This window comes from Aegilops tauschii, chromosome 2 (assembly GCF_002575655.3).
Source record: "Aegilops tauschii subsp. strangulata cultivar AL8/78 chromosome 2, Aet v6.0, whole genome shotgun sequence".
NCBI classification, from domain to species: Eukaryota; Viridiplantae; Streptophyta; class Magnoliopsida; order Poales; family Poaceae; genus Aegilops; species Aegilops tauschii.
In genome coordinates, this window is record NC_053036.3 from 31942255 (window position 1) to 31963505 (window position 21251).

Below are 21251 nucleotides of genomic sequence, written 5' to 3' on the forward strand. Positions count from 1 at the left end.
CAACCCCGAACTAGCCACTCAGTTTGATTTACAACCTTCACCACATGGTCCATGCGTGGTAAGCTAACTGAAAACAAAAAACAAAAAAAGTTTGATTTACAACCTTCATCTTTAAAACCGGTCGAATTGCACCCTCAAGCTACACAAAATTTCAGAAGACAAACCCTGTTTGGTTTCTTTGGCATGGTCAACTAGTTTTGGCTATGTCAAAGCTGACTGGCAACCCACGCACGCACACATGCAGACCTACAACCCCCCCCCCCCTCCCGCCCTTCTCTCTGTTTGTTCCAGCTCGGGCCCCAAGGCTCCCAACTCAATCCCCGTCGCCACCACCACCTAGCGGCCGGCGATCGGAGACCGGCGGCGCCGCCACACCGCCCCCAGGTTCCCTTCTCGAGTACAAGAGGAAGGTGGAAGGAAGAAAGCGCCAGAAGCGCCAGGTGCGAAGATAGACCATCAAAGAACTCCACAGCAGAGCAAAAAAGAGAAAGGCAAGGCTCGCAAAGAACAAAGGCTCAACCATTAGATCCAACACAAAGCCCTCAAGATATTTAGAGGCTTGGACTACTCTCTCTAGTAAAAGAAAGGAAGTACAATGGGTGTTGCTCTATTTCTTATTAGTGAGGTATTCATCTTCATTTCAGTATTATGGGCATTCTTCCATTCTAGTCTGGCACCAACAGTCAAACTAGGAGCTCAATGGCCACTTGTTACTACGAACTTGTTTTCATCTGGCAGATAAGCTTTTGAGAAGACTTCCCTCTCTTCCCCTTACCCGCAGCCTCGAGAAGCTGCTGCTGTTGCTGTCGTCGGCGAGCTGCTAAGGCTAGTCGAGCTGCTGCTTCTGCCGGCACCGTAGCCGCCAGTAATACTTGGTTTGTGCTAGTCATGCTAGGGTCGACGACCCATTCGGCGTGCGGTGGTGCTCCGGCAATATCCTTGCCTCCAAAAGTCCAGAACCCGCTAACCGACGCGTGTGGCTGATCATCAAAAAAAAAAAAAAAAAAAAACGTCGCATGTGGCGCTCGATCACCATGCATGGCTCGTGTTAGACCCGCCACTCCCCCTTAGCCCATCCTTCATCAGGAACTGCAGATATCCGCCTTAAAGAATGTACCTGGATGCTCGTAGAGGTTGTGAGTATGAAGCGTGTGCTAGAGATGCTCCAAGACCCACCGAATACGATGCTCTAGGAACTCGCTTTGGGCAGCAATTATGAACCGTGCCTCACAATTTTGTGCCTTGTGGAGTTATAAGGAAAATAATTGGTGCTACTTGCCCACGTGCTAAGAGCATCTCTAATAGTTCCTGTAAAAAATCTCTCTGTAAAAGTGGTTAGTTTTACGCGGTGCCCATATAATTTAGTTTAGGGGAAGATCGTAGGTGAGGTGTTCTCAGTTCCCGTATGGATCTTTGGCTATTGTTTTTCTTTTCCCATTAAACAAGCATACAAATGGCACATGCATGTGTATAGTATCAACATAATAATTCAAAGAATGTTATTTCTGACACATGCTTGGTACTCATGGAAGATCCTTGGCGTCGAGTTTTACAGGAAGAGTCATCTTCCCCTATATGGAGGGCGAGTTGGGCAGATTATACTAGATCCTGTAGGAAAACTGCGTTTAAGGGAACTGTTGAAGCACTTTTTTTTTGCATGACTTCCTCTAATTTTTTTTTATGGATACGGGAACTATTGGAGATGCTCAACGATGCGGAAACCACATCTAATCACGAAATAGGTATGTTGGGAGCTCCCGAGCGTTCTCAGAGTTTAGATCATTCTGGCCGTTCGATCAATTTTTTGATGCGTTTCCGGCCGTCGGATCGAGCGATGGGAGGAACTGGGCCGTTGGATCAAAAAAAAGTTACTGCTACAATGAATAGTTACCGTCTCATTCATGCCACCGCGTGTAAATAGCCTGCCCCGTCGGGGGCATTTTCGTCATTTCACTCACAGGGGGTATAAAGGGCCGGCTCCCGTGGAGACAGCCCTAGCCGGCTCCCCTCCCGCGCGCCTCCTCTCCTCCTTCCCCGCCGCCGCCCGGCCTCCTCCTTCCACCCCTCCAGCCGGCTTCTCTCCCGCTCGCGCCGCCTCCTCCTCCCCACCAGTGCCTCCCTCTCCTCCTTCCCCGCCTTCGCCTGGCCTCCTCCTTCCGCCCCTCGATCTGGCGCCGCCCAAACCCTAACGCCATGCCCCGGCCCTGGGTCGTGCACCGCCTCCATCGCCGGCAGGAGGGGGCCGCGGCGGCCGTCGCGCAGCCCGACGAGCAGGAGCTCCCCGGCGAGCAGCCGTTCCCCGTACTAGAAGAAGGTGAGGAATCCGCATCTGCTCCTGCTCGACCACGTCCAGATCGAGGGACACTTGCTTCTGCTCGCTACGGACGCTGCTGCTCTGATCTGACCATAGTGCCGGCGCTCCTCCTCCTCAAGGTCAAGGTGGGGACCCATCTTTGGTGCAATTTGCTCTTCCCCTTCTCACTGCTCTTCCCCTTCTCACAGATGGCCATGAGCTTGGTTTCTTCCTCATGCAGGCAGTCTGGGTAGGCTCCCCGTCGGTGTCGGCTTCCCCTGCCTGCCACTCCTCTCCTCTGATGGAGTTGACCTTTGCTGGAGCGGACAAGTTTGGATGCCCGTGCGCCTTTGGTGGTGGGATAGGTAACCCCCCCTCATCCCCATGCTCTCTCTCTTTCTGTAATGTATCCATGGCCATCTGTACGCATTTCAAGCAGGGGGCAAGCAGCTAGCAAAATACTGAATACAAAGCTCCTTGTTGTGTTTTACGAAAGGAATTGGGTGTACTTGAATTGTGAAGGAAGAAAGGGCCATTGGACTGTATGGGAAGAATGGGATGATGTCATTTGCTTCTCGACCACGTTGCCCCTGGTAAGCTCATTACTCTCCCTCCTCATTAGATTTGTATATGTTTGCTGCTAAAACAACAACCACCACCAATTAGCCTAGCAGGCCTCTATTCAGGTAGTTAATTGCTGCACTCAATTATCCTACTAAGTACTAACCAATGTCAGTTTTTTCTCTTACGTTGAGTGGGATTATTTTAGTTTATTAATATTTTTAGCAGGATGTTTGTTGTGAGCTGTTACTGTATTCATCTGTTGGATGTCCTACTGCACATCTAGGCTTATTATTGTTCTATATTGCTTTTGCTCTGTGTAGGGATGCGGTCAGGGTTTGCTGCTGGATTGAGTGCTTTCCGTTGATGGTTTCCGTCTGCTCATGTTCTTGACTGTCGGGCTGGTGGGATATGTCGTTGTTGTTGCTCATGGTTGTCTCGACAGTTTTGCTTTTGGTCGACGGTGCCATCGCAGGTGCTTTTCTTTTCTCATTCCTTTGTTTATGCCTTCGAATGTACATGTTCTAATTTAGAATTCATCTTTTAGGTATGGATTGTGGCTTACTAAGTCTAATGTTTGGTTTGGGTTTTCCTTTTTTTATCTGGAGTTGGTCAGTTCATATGAAGCAAAATAAAGGCATGCAGTACCTTACAACGACACTCTGATTAATCAGGCAACATAAGCTATTACATACTGTTGTGTAATGTATGACATGCCAGATTCACTCATCAGCATATATCTGTCTTTCTCTTCCTTATGCAGTAAACCTTCTGGTTACATTTTGAAATCATCACCTCATGTTTTGCCGTGCAATATTGTCTCTGTTTGATCAAAGTGCATGAATCTCTATACACACCATAAGGCATCTTAGAATTGAAAATGTTGTGCATGACTGCACATTTTTGCAGAAATATTCCTGAAATTGATACTAGCTCCATCTATTTGTTGTTTCCATGTAATTGCAACGTGCTCTTTTTTTGAGCTTCGCTATTCTGAGATTTAACATTGGTTGTGTTTTTCTGCGGCTTAGCAGAAGCGTCGTTTGGGGGTCGAGCCACTAATGCAGAAGATTCATAGCGGGATTCACCAAGTGGACGCTGGCATCCTCCCGCCGTCCGGCACCAGGTTTGGTCTCGTGATCCCATGTTCCATTAGCTTTGCAATATCTATGATCTTTACAGTAAGACTGGTTAATATGGCCAAACTGACACTACAAAAAAATACACTTCCGTGATGATACGTGTTTGTCACAGTAGGTCGCGTTTTTTATCATGCATATACATCCATGACAAATTTATGACAGAATCAAGATAGTCATACCTGTGCTGTCGTAGAAGTGTTCCATGACATTACCAAAATTATCATCACGGAAATGTCCACTTCCATGACGATAAATCGCGCGTCACAGAAGTGCTTTCGTTAAGGGTGACCGACACGTGGCCTCCACCATAACGGAACGCCGTTAAGCTATCGGGTCGGGTTTTGGATCCGATAACCCGTTAACAGCCCCGACCAATGGGGATTTTCCACGTGTAAAATCATCATTGGCTGGAGGAAACACGTGTCGGCTCATCGCTGGGACAGATGTCATCCACTCATTGGACAGAAGGCGCCTATGATACGTCGACACGTGGCACGGCCCAACAGAGGCCCATTCCTGTGAAAAGGCCGGCCCGTTTGACTTGGTCAAAAGGTGGCGGGCCGGCCCATGGAAAGCCTGTTAACGGCCTGTTCGCATATAGCCGATTTACAGCCCGCTAACCCAAGGCCCGTTACGCCCTATTCGAATTAGGCCCAGTAGCGTCATCTGGGACATCCAATATGATTCCAGCCCGTTTTCACTTCTGGCCCATGTATGGCCATGACGTCTTTCGGCCCATATGAGGCCCTATGTAACTCTTGGCCTATTAACGGCCCGTGGTGAAACTGGCCCGTAATGAACAGTGTATCACTTTACACCCATTAACGGCCCGTGGTGAAACTGGCCCGTAAAGAACGGTGTATCACTTTATACCCATTAACGGCCCGTTATTCCGTTGGGCCGTTTCCAGCCCATGTTATCTTTCGGCCTTCTCAGAGCCCATTTATTCTTGGGCTATTTTCTAGCATTCGTTTACTTACGGCCCGTTACTGTCATTTTCTGCTTGTGGGCCAAATTCAGCCCGTGGTTACAGTCGGCCCGTTTGTGGTCCGTTAATACGTTGGGCCGTTTTCATAGCGTCATCAAATACAGCCTATTAACGATGGCCCGTTATGGTCGGCCCATGAACGGACGATTCCAACTCTAGCCCGTTTACGGCCAGAATGCAGTCTGTTTGGCCCATGTTTGGCCAATCGATCATACGGCCCGTATAAGGCCAATTGATGATACGACCCGTAGAAGGCCCATTGTTTCTACGACCCGTAAAGGCCCACTGTTTCTACGGCCCGTAGAAGGCCCACTGTTTCTACGGCCCGTAGGAGGCCCAGTGTCACTACAGTAAATATTAGCCCATGGTTATTGTGGCCTAGTTTTAAAAAATAGGTTATTGCAGCCACTAGCAAACCGCAGAAAAAGAACTGCACTGACTACAAGAAAACAAATAAACAAGACAACAAGGAAATAAATAAGCAAGCAACTTACACTAGGCTATCACGGCTATTACACATATTACATCCACTGGGCATCAAAGTTCGCCACCAGTGCAAATATAGGGAACACAGCAGCATATAAACGCCGCAGCAAAACAAGTCCAGAACTGAAACCACTTCAGAAGAGCTCAAGAAACAATATCCTGGGTACCCATAATGCTGGCAAGATGCTTAGCAAGCTTATTAACTTTCTCTTGTTTGGCGCTTAAGTCCTCCAACGCTTGCTGTTGCATCAGAAAGTATGCATCTGAATTCTGCAGGGACTTCCTCAGTCCTTCGGCTTCCTGTCGCATAACATCTGATCGATGTCTTTCAAATTGAAGTTGAGACTCAAGAAGCCGAACTGATTCAGGCAACGAGTTCGAAGAGCTGGTGCCAGCAGTGGTAGCGAGTAACTCGAACACTACATCAAGACAGGACTTTGGGGTTGTCTCAGTGTCTATAGTTTTTATCAGCTTTCTTGGAGACCAACAGGGATGTCTCACTATCTTGAACCTTATCTACATTACTTCCTTTACCATTGCATAACAGGGTACTCTTCTCCAATATTTTATCCGCGTTCTAAAAGAGAAACAAACAAACACATCTCAGGTTTACAATGTAGTATATGAAACTCATTTTGGTAAACCAGTTCAGTAGTAAGGTGGACAGGATAACAACATGAAACAAACATATAGCTATGTAGTATGGTCACTGTATGGTCTATATCATTATAGTTTATGTTGCCAAATCAAGATAGATACAGTTCGAATCATATCTATTTAAGACAAAGCATCATAGACAGAATATAAGTGTGGGAAACTACACAGCAATAACAACACTTGTAATGTGCATGGCATGAGAACATAACTGTTTATTCAATTGAAACTGAAATCAACATAGAGCAAGTTACAACAGCAAACAGCCAAACACGTTGAAGAAACAGGTTTAAAACATACCTGTTGCGCCATTGGAGTTTCAATTGCATCCTTCAAATTTGAAATTAGTTGGTATCAGTAAATACAGTGATGCAAGAGCAAAGTAGTATGAACCACAGCTACGGAATCTGACCTGAGAACAATTCTTCTTCTGCTTTAAGCGTTGACTTCGGGTTCGGAGTGGTGGTCCTCATGATTTGGGCACTGCAGTTGCCTTACTAACTGCTCGTGTTTGGGTGCTTTGTGGTGGAGACGGTGCTGTGTCAACGGGAACTGGGTGTCTATCTGCTGGGGTTGGGGTTAGAAGGGGTATAGCTGGTTCTCTGTCCAACTGGGTAGGGGTACAATCTGCATGAGTGTGGGTTATGTGTGGTGGGGCTGGTTCTTGGGCAAGTACAACCGTGGTTCTATCTGCATCGACAGGTAGCACGATCTTTTCTGAAGACCGTGTTTTTACTCCCACAGATACTACCATCAGTCCCTTCAATTGAAATGGCTGATAAACAAGAAAAGTAATTGAATGTACAGACATTGTAAGATAGACAGGTGCAATGGATAGTAGGGAAGAAAACAGGGCATGAAATAATTCACATTTATGTTGTCTAAGCAAACAGAATAGCAGAACATAATTTCACATATATGATGGCTAATTAAACAGGATAGCATGACACAATTTCACATGTATGATGGCTAACTAAACAGCATAGAATGACATACTTCAAAATATGATGACTATGTAAACAGGATGACATGATATAACTATACGATGTGTCTATTAAAGTGGTTGGCATGCCATAAATCACAAACATGCCGTCGATGGAAACATGATGGCATGATATAATTCACGGATAGAATGACATAATTTAAAATATGATGACTATGTAAACAGGATGAGATGATATAACTATATTATGTCTTTAGAAAATGGGTTGGCATGCCATAATTCAGATACATGCTGTCTATGTAAACATCATGGCATGACATAATTCAAATATATGATTTATATACTAAGGAAGTGAGCAGTGAGCAGAGGGCATTCAATATTGTGTATATGATGTAAAAACTAAGCATTGCAATACAACATATGCATTATATGAGTAATATAACCCTGCCAAGTTTGAGCATACACCTCAGGGGGATAATAGGACTGGTCATCTGCCTCTGAATCCTCCTCTGAAGAGCTATCTGTAACCAGTAAGATATCTGCTTCAGCAGGTAGCATTGTCTGCTCTGAAGACCTTGTTTTCACTCCAGATTTCTCCTTCACCAATTCAAACGGCTGATGCACAGGAAGAGCAGTTGAATATACAAACATTGTCGACAAAAGCAATGAGAAATACAAAAAAAAGGACGGCATGATATAATTCACATATATGACGCTTGCCTAAACAGCATGCACTACTAGGAAAAGGGCTATAGATGGAATGGCCACTAATGGCGCACTGTACATGTGGTGCGCCATTACTAAATACTAATGGCGCACCATGTGTCGGTGCGCCATTAGTGTGAAAATACTAATGCCGCACCACATCCACGGTGCGCCATTAGTAAATTTTTTTTTAATTTTTTCAAAACTACTAATGGAGCACCGTGGGATGGTGCGCCATTAGTAGTTCAACTAGTAATGGCGCACCACCCCACGGTGCGCCATTAGTAATTATGTTTCAAATTTTTTTTCAAATTTTTTTATTTTTATTTTTTAAACTACTAATGGCGCACCTGTGAGTGGTGCGCCATTAGTAGCGCCATTAGTAGTTCAACTACTAATGGCGCACCACTCCCACGGTGCGCCATTACTAGTTGAACTACTAATGGCGCACCACTCATAGGTGCGCCATTAGTAATTTTGTTACAAATTTTGTTTGTTTCAAATTTTTTTTTTGAAAAACTACTAATGGCGCATGGTTGGGGAGGTGCGCCATTACTAGGTGAACTACTAATGGCGCACCACCCCCATGGTGCGCCATTAGTAACTTGGCCCATTCCACCGAATGCACCCCCCTGGACCGCCTTTTCAGTTTAAAAAAAATAAAAGAAAATGATGGAAATGTCAAAAAAAAAAAGTTTCCCATGTGATATGTGGTCTAGTTGTTGGGAAAATTAACAAATATGAATTTCGACTTTATTTGCAAAATCTCTCTGGAATTTCTTAAAATGGGCATAACTTTTGCATACGAACTCGGATGAAAAAGTTTTTTATATGAAAAATCATCTACTCGAAAAGTTACATCCGAATTTAACTGGGGGAACCCCGTTAAACATTTTCAAAATCCTCAAAAACCTAACAGAAAAAAAGATACGGGGCTTTTAAGATCTGGAGAGGCAAAAAAATTCAAAAAATATCAAACTTACTAATGGCGCACCTGCCCATGGTGTGCCATTACTATCTTCCCGCCTTCAAAATTCAAAATAAATTAAAAAAATAAAAAAGTTACTAATGGCGCACCTGCCCATGGTGCGCCATTAGTATCTTCCCGCCTTCAAAATTCAAAATAAATCAAAAAAATAAAAAAAGTTACTAATGGCGCACCTGCCCATGCTGCGCCATTAGTATCTTCCCGCCTTCAAAATTCAAAATAAATAAAAAAAATTAAAAAAAATAGTAATGGCGCACCTGCCCACGGTGCGCCATTACTATGCCGTATATATGGCTGGGCGTGTCCTCTCCTCCTTACCTCTTCATTCTTCTCCTCCACTCCACCTCTCCTCCACTTCATCTCCTTCTCCCTCCTCTCCGGTGAGCTCCTCCTCCCTCCTCTGCGGTGAGCTCCTCCTCCCTCCTCTCCGGTGAGCTCCTCCTCCCTCCTCTCCGGTGAGCTCCTACTCCCTCCTCTCCGGTGAGCTCCTCCTCCCTCCTCTTTGGTGAGCTCCTCCTCCCTCCTCTTCGGTGAGCTCCCCTCATGGTTTCTCCTTCCTCCTCTCCGATGCTCCGGTGAACTCCTCTCCGGCGACCTCCTCCTCCTCTCCGGCGATGTAGGCGAGCACCTCAACGGCGACCTCCTCCTCCTCCTCTCCGGCGAACTCCTCTCCGGCAAAAGAACACGGCAAAAGAACGTACAAGATCCAAAAACAGGAACAAAATTTGAAATAATATCGTGCAAAAAATGAGCCGAAAAAAGAGCAAAAAATGGGCAAAAAAATCGCGATCCAGATCCAAATTCAAAAATAGCAAAGGATACTAATGGTGCATCACTAAACAGTGCGCCATTAGTATGCCGAAGTTACTAATGGCGCATCCTGTTGTTGTGCGCCATTAGTATGCCAAAGCACCTGGGTATAGATGGCCCCCTGGGAGGCATACTAATGGCGCACTGTTGTATATACTAATGGCGCATCTGGGGTGCGCCATTAGTATACTAGATACTAATGGCGCACCAGTGGTGCGCCATTAGTAAAATATACTAATGGCGTGGTACTAATGGCGCACCACTAATGCGCCATTAATGGCCAAATTAGGTGCGCCATTAGTAGGCCTTTTCCTAGTAGTGATGGCATTGCATAATTCACATACATAATGCCTTGCAACAAGATAACATTGCTTAATTCACATATATAATGTCTTGCAACAAGATGGCATTGCATAATTCACATATATGGTAATTAGACACTAAACAGGTGGCATTCACACAAAGCATGTCTAAACTAAGCAAATGACATAGCAATGCAAGATACCATACACACGATATGAGCAACATAACCCTGCCAAGTTAGGGCATGCACCTCGGGGGGGGGGGATATGACTGGTCATCTGTCTCTGAATCCTCCTCTGAGGAGCTATCGGTAACCAGCAAGACATGCGCTTCGTCAGATAGCATTGTCTGCTCTGAAGACCTTGTTTCCACTCCAGATTTTTCCATGACCGTGCCGAATGGCTAATGCACAGGAAGAGTAATTGAATGTACTAAAATTGTTGACAAATTTAACACGTAATAAAAAAATGATGGCATGATATAATTCACATATAAGATGACTGGCTAACCAGGGTGGCATTGCAAAATTCACATATATGATGCCTGGCTAGACAAGATGGCATTGCATGATTCACATATACGATAAAGAAACTAAACAGATGGCATTGACACAAAGCATGTCTAAACTAAGCAGATGACATCTTTAATGTATACAGTAAGCAATGCAAGGCACCATATGCATGATATTACCAACATCAGCATGCCAAGTTAGAGCGAAGACCTCATGGGGTAAATAGGAGTGGTCTTCTCCTTCTGAACCCCCCTCAGAACAGTTATCTTCCTCTTGATTACGATCCAAAATGGGTGGAGGGGGGCTGCCTTTGCGCCCACCATGGAACGACGTCTGCATGAAATTTTATTGCCATGCAAGGCTCGTCTCTTTTGCTCTACATGATCAGTTCCATTGTGTACAATAACTGGCATGCATAGGAATAAAACATAGTGAGATTATGTAAGGAGTGCATGCACAAATCCAGAGTGATGGTAGCAAACTGTGGATAGACCCAAAACCAATGATAGCAGGCAGATAATAGCTTTAGTTAAAAAATACAGATAATGGCTCCTTTAATGTTTGTTTGCACCCAACATGAAACTCATAGTAGACACCGGAGATTAACCAGATAGTAGACAGATAGTACTGATTGCTGCCCCAATATGTACCCCACAACCATTTAAAAACTCAAGTTTCAGCATTAGTTTGGACCTGACTCGGAGTCTAATAGGTGAACACGACGATAATGTAGCATGTCATCATATTAAGCGACGCATAACGTAAGCAGACACGGAAGAGTGCAACCTCTCTTGTGGACCCGTGTAGTCCTCAAGGTCATCTGCTCAGTTGATGATGGTAATGCAGTTGCCGTGGCTACCGACGGCGGGGAAGAAGATTTGAGGCGGCGAAAGACAGTCTGGAGAGCGGATCCCTGCTGTGGTGAAAAGTAGTACCATAGGAAACTTTCCAATTCCGATGTTTTTCATTCACTTTTCCTTTCAAGCACTGGCGATTCTAGTAGGCAGGCTTGAGCAAGGTAAATCCTACACTAAAAAATGTTTTTGTGCTACTTCTATTACTTTGGACCCAGGCCACTGCCATACTAGCTCAACTCCCAGGCCCATCGACAAATGCACAGCTCAAACGCGCAGAGATAAATAATGATGGCGTTCAAGAGAGTCCATCGCGGATAGCTAAGTTGCCTGGTACCTCACTGCTTGTCATATACTAGGATAAAATAATCGTATTTCCCGTTACTACGAGTGCTCAGTGGACAATATATATAACATGTAGAGTAAAAAAGAGATGCAACAAGTGTACAACCTCTTTGGCGAAGCCATGTCGATCTCAGCGTGATTGGGTTGGCCGGTGAGGATGCTCCGGCTAACTTGGCTGTCGGAGGAGGGGAAGAAGATCTTAGGCGTCTCGAGATGGAGCCCGAGGTACTGCTCCGCTGTGATGGAGGGTTTCGTCGTTGGAGCAGCTCCGGTGAGTTGTACGACGCCGAGACTGAAGCAGGACAAGAGAGACAACGAACAACGTTAACCTGAGTGGAATTCTAATAGCATATCCAATACATGACGTAAAATACATAACCACAAAGTGCTAGATGTAAAATACATCAGCCGCTCATCTCTGAACTTAACTGTCGAAACTAAATTTAACTGTCAAAACTGAACTTAACTGTCGAAACTGAATTTTGCTGTCGAAACTGAACGCACTAGCAAGGTGAGGCTACACGTCGGTCGACTGACTTTTTCATCTCTAGTCAGTCGATTTTGCAGCCGTTGGATACGAAATCAAGGGCCTCCGGTTCATCTTCAACCTCCACCCTCCTGAGCCGCCAGCCACCACCGGCCAAACAGCAGCCCCCCGCCGCCCGCGGCCGGTGGTGCGCCGCCCCGCCCGCCCCGAAAACACTCCCCACCGCCGGTCCGCCGCCGCCCCGGCCATCCCTCTAGCCCCCCCCCCCGTGCCGAGCTTTTTCTCCGGCGATCCCCACGCCACCGCCCCGCCAACACCCCGCCACCACCGGCGACCACCGCCCCCATCCTGAACCCTAAGATAGATAGTCGGGTACCTCTCCGGCGAGCCCCCCTCCCCGCTGCGGCTGGTTCTTCCTTCACCCCGGCGAGCCCCCCCCACCCCCCTGAAAATCGACTGACCCAAAAATCGATTCAGTCGATTGAAGTGTAGCTAAATCGGAGCAGCATCGCAAGCAAGAGCAAGAGCGAGAGCAGTAGCGTGAGCAAGAGCAATAGCAAGAGTAGACCAGGCAGGGGACCGAGAGCAAGAGCAGAGCAGCAGCGCGAGCGAGAGCTAAAGCAGCAGCAGCTCCTACTGATGTGGACGTCGCCGCCGAGGGAGCGACGCCGTGGAGGAAGTGGCCGGCGACGCCACCGTGGACGGAGCCGCGCCGTGTCGGCTCGGGACCGAGCGCCGGCAGCACCGTGAGATCGAATCAAGAAGAAAATGCGGCGATTAGTGTACAACCTCTTTGGTGGCGCCGATTAGGCCGCAGCTTCATCCGAGGAAACGGTGATGATGATGCTCTTCCGGTGGTGCAGGTAAAGACGGCGGTGTGGGAATGGAGGTGGCGCGAAAGACGAGGGGAACATCGGGGCAGCTCCTTGGAGGTGGAGGACGGGGTGGCTGAACCGGCGGGACGATGAGATCGACGACGGATTCTCATCCGGTACGGTGGATGAGGGACATCGAGGTATTGCTGTGGACGACGTCGTCGGGGAAGAGGCTCCGGCTGGGTGGCAGACGGAGCAGGGTGTGGGGTTTCATTGCGGGTTTTCGCGGCCTCGGTGTACGAATGGGTGGACGGATGGGATGGCAGTGGGGAACCATGGCTTAGAGACGCGCTTGTCCAAAATGTGGGGTAAGTTACGAAAGTACCCCCACCGATTTGAGGCGGTTCTTTCGGTTCAGGGGTACCACGGGCATTTCGCATGTCGGAATTTCACAGGAGGTGGGAGTTTTCGCGCGCGTTGTAATTTCGGAATAGCAAGGCGCGGGTTGAGATGGAGGGAGTTGTCGGAGCACAACGAGACAAAGATATATCTTAAATATTTCAGGCTAACAAGGCGCGGGTTCAATAGGCGGGAGTTTCGCAGCACGATAGACAGAGACGCTAGCTTGAATTTTCGGCATAACAAGGCGCGGCTTGAAATTTCGGAAGAACAAGCTTAACATGTACCCAAAAAAAGACAATTTGCACCTCAACACGCACAACACACACACAAACACCATTTAGACTAGAGTAAGGTACACGTGCATTGCACGCATGAGATTTGGCAACCAAATTATGAATAAATACCACATTATAGCATGCAAGCTTTGAGTCATATATGCATGATGTAGATGTTCGTTTAATTCTTATAGTTCATTTCATTCAAAATCATCTAGTTTATATAAGAAAGCTAATCTATTTTAAGATTCATGGAATTGTGCGTCGTAAGATATAAAGTAAAAACAAATAATGGCAAATCATGTAGAAAAACATTTGGGCAATTCTGATACGGAAGATTCTAGAACAAATAAGAAGTGCTTGTGTTTTGATGTTTGTGCATTATGCTTAAGTTCAACCATGGAGTCTTCTAGATTATACATGTGGCGAAATCTGGTGGAATCTAGATGATATCCAACGGCCAGTAGTGCTCAAATTTGCCATCTTGGACCATCGGATTCGCCTCATCCAACGACAATCTTTCAAAGTTAAAGTTACCCGCACACAATATAAAAAAATATAACATATAATATATATAGGGGTATAGATATAGATATGTGATGCGAAAGCCGCCCATCATCTCCAATTAGAATAGTGTGTCCATGCACGGATGCGACGTGGCCAAATGATGTCTGCCATCGGTATCTCAAATTCAAATCAGTCTGACCTTGTTCAATGTGTATACATTACAACATGCTCGTTTCCAAACCACACCGTGCAGATCTCCGTTATATTCATGCATGCATGGGTTTCAAACATCAGGATCTCTTATTCAAATATTTGAATTCAACTTTACATTGATTATGACCTCACCTATTCTTTTACACTCACACAGTAGTCTTCTCTTTATAATTGTATCACTAACTTTCTCTCGTGCATGCATGCACACACACTACCAGTCGGCATTATCCATCGCACGCATACAATCTTTTTCTTCAGGTCGGTCTCCCATGAAGGCACACACCCACACACATCCCCCTCTCCATCATATCGGGCATTCTTTATCTCTCACGCGTGCATGCGCAACGATCGATGTTCCTCTATGTATGTGTGTATATAGCTAGGTCTTTCATAGTTTTCCACACAAACCGATCAATCGATATATCCAGTGAGGTCTCACCCTCTTTCTCACGTCCACATCGATCAATCTATACCTCTCTATATAGGATTAACATATATAGCTAATACACCCACATTAATTATATATCCAACGTCCCCCTCTCATCATCCATGCCTTCCGCTTCATCTCTCAGACGCGTGCACAATGGCGAAGACAGGGGGCAGTAAGGGCCCTGCCCCCCTCCCCCCCTAACATCACTATATATCGAGGCTAATATGAATGTGATCATTAGACAAGTGCTGCTAAAAATGGTTTAAGTTCATGAATTGACCCTCCTCGTAAAGGATTAGCAATGCTTGGCCCCCTAGCTCCTTTATTTTTCATGGCTCCGCCACTGCGCGCAACAACGCACGTGTTCGCCCCCTCTCTCTAAATATCGATCTCGCACTTGTGCATTCCTTCATAGTCTCCCTCCACTCAGCCCCTCGCACCATCTTCTAGCCCCCCACCGGATTTTGCCACATGTACAATCTAGCAGACTCCATGGTTGAACTTAAGCATAATGCACAAACCTCAAAACAACAGTGGTTCTCTTTTGTTCTAGAATCTTCCGTATCATAACTGCCCAAACTTTTTTTCTAGTTGAATTGCCATTATTTGTTTTTACTTTATGCTTTACAACGCACAATTCCATGAATCATAAAATAGATTAAGGGCTTCTTTGATTCAAAGGATTCTCAAAGGAATTTTGGAGGATTCTAATCATTAGGAATTTTTCCTATCTTGGTTGTTTGATTCGTAGGATTGTAAACCATAGGAATTTTTCCATATGATTCATTTGCACTAGATTTCATAGGAAACATCCCATCCACTCAAACCTCTTTGAAAGAATTCTGCGTTTTTTCTATGCACAATCAAACACTCGTACAATCCTGTAGGATTCAAGACGACATTCCACTATAATCCCATGTTTTTTCTATTCCCGCGTTCTTAGCTTTTTTATAAAAACTAATTGATTTTGAATGAGATGAACTATAAGAATTAAACGAAGGGCTACATCAGGCATATATGACTCAGAGCTTACATGCTATAGTGTGGTATTTATTCATAATTTGGTTGCAAAATCTGATGCGTGCAATGCACGTGTACCTTACTAGTACTTCGAGTATGTGCAAAACACGTAAATTAGAATACCAATGGCACGCTACACAGTGTCTCTCTTACAGTTCATGAAGCCATGTGGGACATGTGGAGGCGTTGTCGCGACCTCCTTGCGTGGATTGATCACAGTGACGTGCTGCTGGTTCCAGAAGAATGTACTCGTCCTCCCTGAGCCATACTGGCGGTATATGCACGAAGCGAAGATGTGCACGCACGCCACGCACGCACTCATTCCCTCGCACGCACACGCGGGTACACGGGCGGACGCAATTTTGTACCAAGATCCACCCCATGTGATAATTTGACGCGTGTAAAGTCGTTCACTTCATTGATGGTCAATTAATACAGCGCATGCAAATTGAGTGGACGTGAGGGCGGAAGAAAGACATTATTACTCCACTGCGCGCATGCGAGTAGTTAAATCGTGGGTTGCTAGTAGTACTTCCATTGGTCTCCTTCGTATTTTTGTGCCAATTTTTGACAGTAACATAATATTTACGCATTTGAGCAGTGTAGTACTTGAAATTTATGTTCCGCTAAACTCATAGGGAGCCGTTTCGGGCCTCGAAACCAAAACCATCAATTAATCTTTACCTTGTTCCCATCACATTCGAAAGCCTGCTCACACCTACTAGTGCGTACCAAACCTGAACGTGTTCCCACTATGCAGGTATTAGTACTAGTGCTAGTACTTAGGTTATAAAAAGGGGAACTACCTAACCGAAAATTACTCTACCTTTCCTCCTCATAAGTGCTTCTTCTTCGTCCGTCGTTGCCATGGCCGGTGAGCAGAGCTCTAGGTCGAGAAATACTCGTAACAAGGGAGCGGCAACCAAGGCCGCGGAAAAAAAGAGGGCTCGCTGCCACGTAGAGACCTCGAAAGATCTCTCACGGGCAGGCGATAGCTCCCAGGAGCGCCCTAGCCGCGGAGGCGAACATGCCGAGCCGGCGGAGCTGGAGTCGTTATCCCTCGACGGCATGCCCGATCAGCTCAATAAGCAGAAGGAGTTCATCCAAGGCTTGATGGAGTTGCTGAAGGAGAGCCTCGACGACATGCCCGCTGAGCTCAATCAACAGGGGGAGTTGACCGCCGGCTTGGTGATGCTGCTGAAGAAGAGCATTGCCTCGGAGAAGAAGGCGACCGGCGAAATCCTGCGACTTCAGGAGGACAAGGCGAAGCTCTGCCACAAGATCGACCTGTTGAAGGAGAAGAACGCCGGCTGGAAGAAGCTACATGAGAATAGTAGTTCCTCGATGAAGATGTTGCAGGCCCTCGTCATGGAACAGAAGGAGGAGTTGGCGAAGCTCCGCATCGAGCACCCGGCTGCTGTCAAGGTACGTAATGCGGCCGTGGAACAGATGATGAAGGCTCGCGTCGAGAAATCCCGCGTCATGGACAGAATGAAGAAGATGGCGGAGGAGACGCGCAACGAGATGGAGGCCGTGGAGGTGATGAAGAAGCAGTTACTACTCCACGGCGAATTAGATCATTTCGGGTGATAATCTTCCTTCTTCTTTTGCTCCTGTGTTTCATCTTTCGCTTCGGGTGTTTCGCCGCACGTGTCACGTTCTCTGCGAGGCATGAATAGAACAATGTTTTTTTGAGGGAATGAATAGAACAATGCTAACAATGAGATGACTAGCAAATTAGATCATTTTTTATCGCCATATGGCACAGGGCTGCCGTGTTTCGTGCTCCTCCGTCGCAGTACTACTCCAGTGGAAAACTTGAGTATACCGCACGGTTCTTTGCTCCTCCTCGATCAGGTCGTCGGCGCATTTATATGAGCAGTCAAATCACAAGGCCCCGCCTTCCAGCAGTAATGAGCCGTCAATCACAAAGGCCCACTCCTCTCGTGAAACCGACCAAGCTAGACTACCCCGCCCTCTAGCCTTTAAAAAATGTATACTTTTGTACAACAGTATTATCGATGGATTGCGCCATGGAGAAAAACTTGAAATTAGAAAAAAGGTGGTACATATAGAGAGCGCTCGTTGCCAAATTATGCATATAGTACTATTAAAAAGGCTAGTCACAATAGTGGTGTGCAGCACAACCCACCCCTCAAATAAAACTAAGAGGGTGCTTGGATACGTTTTAGTCCCATGACTAAAAGTAGTGGGACTAAAACATGCTAGCCTCACCCATGCTTGGATCCAAATACTAAAATGGCTAAAATCAAGTTAATGAGCATTTATTATCCTCCAAACCCTCCAATCCAGAACTCGCCTGTGTTAAAGGAGAGGATTTAAATGAGTAGAGAGAGGACTAATCCACATTTTAGTAGGGGTACCCCTGACTAAAATTTTTTAGTCTCAAGACTAGTTTTAGCCCCTCTTTAGTCAGGGGTGCTTGGAACTTTAGCCTCTTAAAGAGACTATTTTTAGTCAGACTAAAATAAGTCCCTTGGATCCAAGCACCCTCTAAGCATCCTGGAATTCTTTGACAAAACTAAGCACCCTGAAATTCTTTGACAACTAAACTGCTCGCTATATGATGTTGGCCATATATATTGTACGTATATAATGTGAAGAAACGAGTGGTAGTACCATACCAACTAAAAGATGAAATGTAAGAAATACTAGTATGTACGTACTGAAGAGTTAAAGTAACGAGAAGAAACATAACATAGTTCTGCTGGGGGCTCAGCACAACACACCCCTCAAATTAAATTAAGCACACCTGAAATTAAACTTAGAAACTATTCCGGTAGACACTACATTAGAACCACCATGAGCAACGACACTGCCACCTTACTCGGAGTCCTCGTCCACGTCCTTGACTTCGTCCTTGTCCCTCTTCCTCTTGGCCGATACTTCTTTGCTTGAACCGCACACTTGGCTGTTGCTCTTCATCCAACCCTTGTAGATATTGAAGCAAAGGTAGCCATCCATTGCAGCGTAGTGGATGTGGTCTATATCTAGTACATTCCGCTGCCGTGCATGACGATGAAACGTCTATGGAGGTTTCTCCAGTTTACCGTACGAAGGATGAACCATGGCTCCTGCCAGGGTCAGCATTGAAGGCTGACGAGAGGACACCAACCGATTCTTCTGGAGGTCGAAGATGTTGCCTACAACGAGGCCTATCCGACGCAGGACTTCTTTGTCGTTACCAAAGTCTATAGTAACGAATTTGACTAGGTTGCTCTCGAGGAAGTCCTTATAATCCTGGCACTCAACGTCGGCATGGCATATGTGGTAGACCAAGCATAAGTCATGCACGCAAACCTGGATCACGGTGGGCTTCTTCCTCTCTTCGTCCTTTAGATCCTTCTCTCGTCCCAGGATTGTGGTGTACTCAACATCTAGCCCAGCGACCCACTCATCATCTGAGTCTTCGAACATGCGTCTGAAGCGAGAAAGGCATCCTTTCACCGTCGCGGAAGAACGGGTGTAGATGACGTCGAACTCATCGCCGGTGATGGTTCTAACCTTGTACTCACCACCGATCGTGGAGATTTGGGACGCCATGGATTTGGGAGGAGGGTTAGGATTAGTGGAACTGCCGTAATGTGAATGGACGGGATGACTAGGAGCGAACTGCCGTAGTATTGAAGGACGTGTGGGGACGAGTAGGAGCGAACTGCCAGCGTGCGAACGGCAGGGTAGTGGCTTTCCATTCTCCCATGATACGGGCTTCCGAGAGCCCTTGGATCTGAGATCGAACGGTTGCATGGCGTGATTCTAGACCTATGGGTGAATATCCTATCCTGGAGGGTTATTCTGCAAATTTTCAGCAACTTAGCATGCGACCGTTTGATCTCAGATCCAAGGGCTGCCAGCAGCCCGTATCATGGTCGCGCCTACCACGACCGTCGCGTCACTCGCGCGGTCGCGCCCTTGGAGATTTAACATGGTGCGTTAGGCTAACTGATGTTGGCATGTCATACATAGTCATCACTTAGTCACTCATACTACAACAAGGTTGGCTATAAGTGTAATTTTTTTACTCCTCTCTATCTCTTTCTTCGTACTCCCTCCGTCCCATAATATAAGAACGTTTTTGACACTAGTGTAGTGCCAAAAACGTTCTTATATTATGGGACACAGGGAGTACTAGTATTTATTGCATTTGCCAAGGAGTGACCTCTTCCAATGAAATGGTGTTGCTAAGTTTGCTTCATTTAATTAGCTATAGACTCAAAATTGTCTTTTCACCTAGGTACACGCGCTTAGCACCGTTTCTTCCTTGGGTCACCAAACTAGTCTCTCTCTTCTTGATTAACTTGCCACATCAGACTTTATGCCTATGTGGCAAGCTTAAGCACCTGTAGGAGCAAGTAAAAGTAAGTACAATAGTGCGCTTTACATGGCATTTTTGCATATGTGGAGGAAACAGAGGCAAGGAAAAAGTGGAGAAGTGGGCTCTCACGCAAGAGCCAGCCTCTACTACATGGTGGAGCATTGGGAGAGGCACCTGTATGGAGGTGGTCAGGAATCGGGAGACTCACGCCGGTCGTAGTGCCGCAGTTAAAATGATAATGGCAAGTCAAATCACGGGGCCCCACCTGTCTAGCAGTAACTCGCTGTCAAATCACACAACCCTACGTTTGCAGCAGCCTACTCCCTCGTCTTCTCGCGTCTCTGTCGAACCGACTAGGCGGAACTGCCCCGCCTACCGCGCAGGAAAAGCCCCGCCCTCGACTTTTAAATAGTATACAGTATACTAATTTTGTATCCATGGATTGCGCCCGCGCCATGGAGCAAAGCGTCTAGAAGACGGCGGTACACATGTACGGAGTATACACCACGCCCGTCGCGTTCGCGTCGCACCCCAGACGGTCGGTCGGTCTGGCACGCTGCTCTCCGAATGGAATGCGCGTCATATTGCGTTTGCACACACATGTGGGACGGCAATTGAGAACCGACCATAGGCACACTCCCCAGCCCCGCAAGTCGGGTGACTTAATAGAAGAGGGAGACGAGCGATAGTACTAGAGAAGTGTTGTACTACGTTGGTGCCTGGACGATCCCTGCAAGACACGGAAGATCAGTTCGTCCATGCATGTGACTAGACTCCAGCAGACACGCCTGGATTGGCTATCGTCTACATATCGTGCAGGCTGTGTTGTACATGGCTGTAGTTGTGGTGAAAAATCTAAAAAAAGGTTTCTTGTCATCTCGCAAAATTAGGTGTCATGTGCTTCGGATCACTGCGAGGGTTAAACAGCGACAACTGAGTTGGGCTAGTCATTGAGGGAACATGCACGAACAGTGACTACTCGGCTGCCATCTAGGTCAAGCCGGCTATGTTAATTAGGACATCTATCGACGGACCCCTTTTCTACGACTTTATCTTTAATTTGAGCTTTGTTCCTCATCTAGTTTGTCCATCGGGATTCATGTTGTCTCCTTTGGGCAGTGAGGTTATGATTTCTTGTCATGTGGCATTTTTTCGTGTTATATGTTATAATCCGGCGCTTCAA

The 21251-nt window shown here is 46.4% G+C and overlaps 1 protein-coding gene and 1 long non-coding RNA gene across 3 annotated transcripts in view; both read left to right on the plus strand.

Annotated features, from left to right (window-relative positions):
* Nucleotides 1-2008: 2008 nt before the first annotated feature.
* On the plus strand, nt 2009-2860 carry LOC120974373 (uncharacterized). Of its 2 annotated transcripts, none has more exons than XM_040400876.3 (3): nt 2009-2439; nt 2535-2658; nt 2790-2860. In XM_040400876.3, exons 1-3 carry the CDS (start codon nt 2194-2196, stop codon nt 2804-2806), a joined length of 387 nt encoding a protein of 128 aa, XP_040256810.1. In that variant the 5' UTR covers nt 2009-2193; the 3' UTR covers nt 2807-2860. The 2 variants fall into 2 exon arrangements, with proteins under 2 accessions (XP_040256810.1, XP_040256809.1); XM_040400875.3 differs by having other exon boundaries at nt 2733-2854.
* Nucleotides 2861-3461: 601 nt separating this feature from the next.
* The window catches only part of LOC120974892 (uncharacterized), a 34407-nt gene continuing 16617 nt past the window's right edge, over nt 3462-21251 (plus strand). Inside the window, exon 1 of the long non-coding RNA XR_005770331.3 lies at nt 3462-3980. This is a non-coding gene — a long non-coding RNA (uncharacterized lncRNA). The remainder of the gene's footprint in view (nt 3981-21251) is intronic.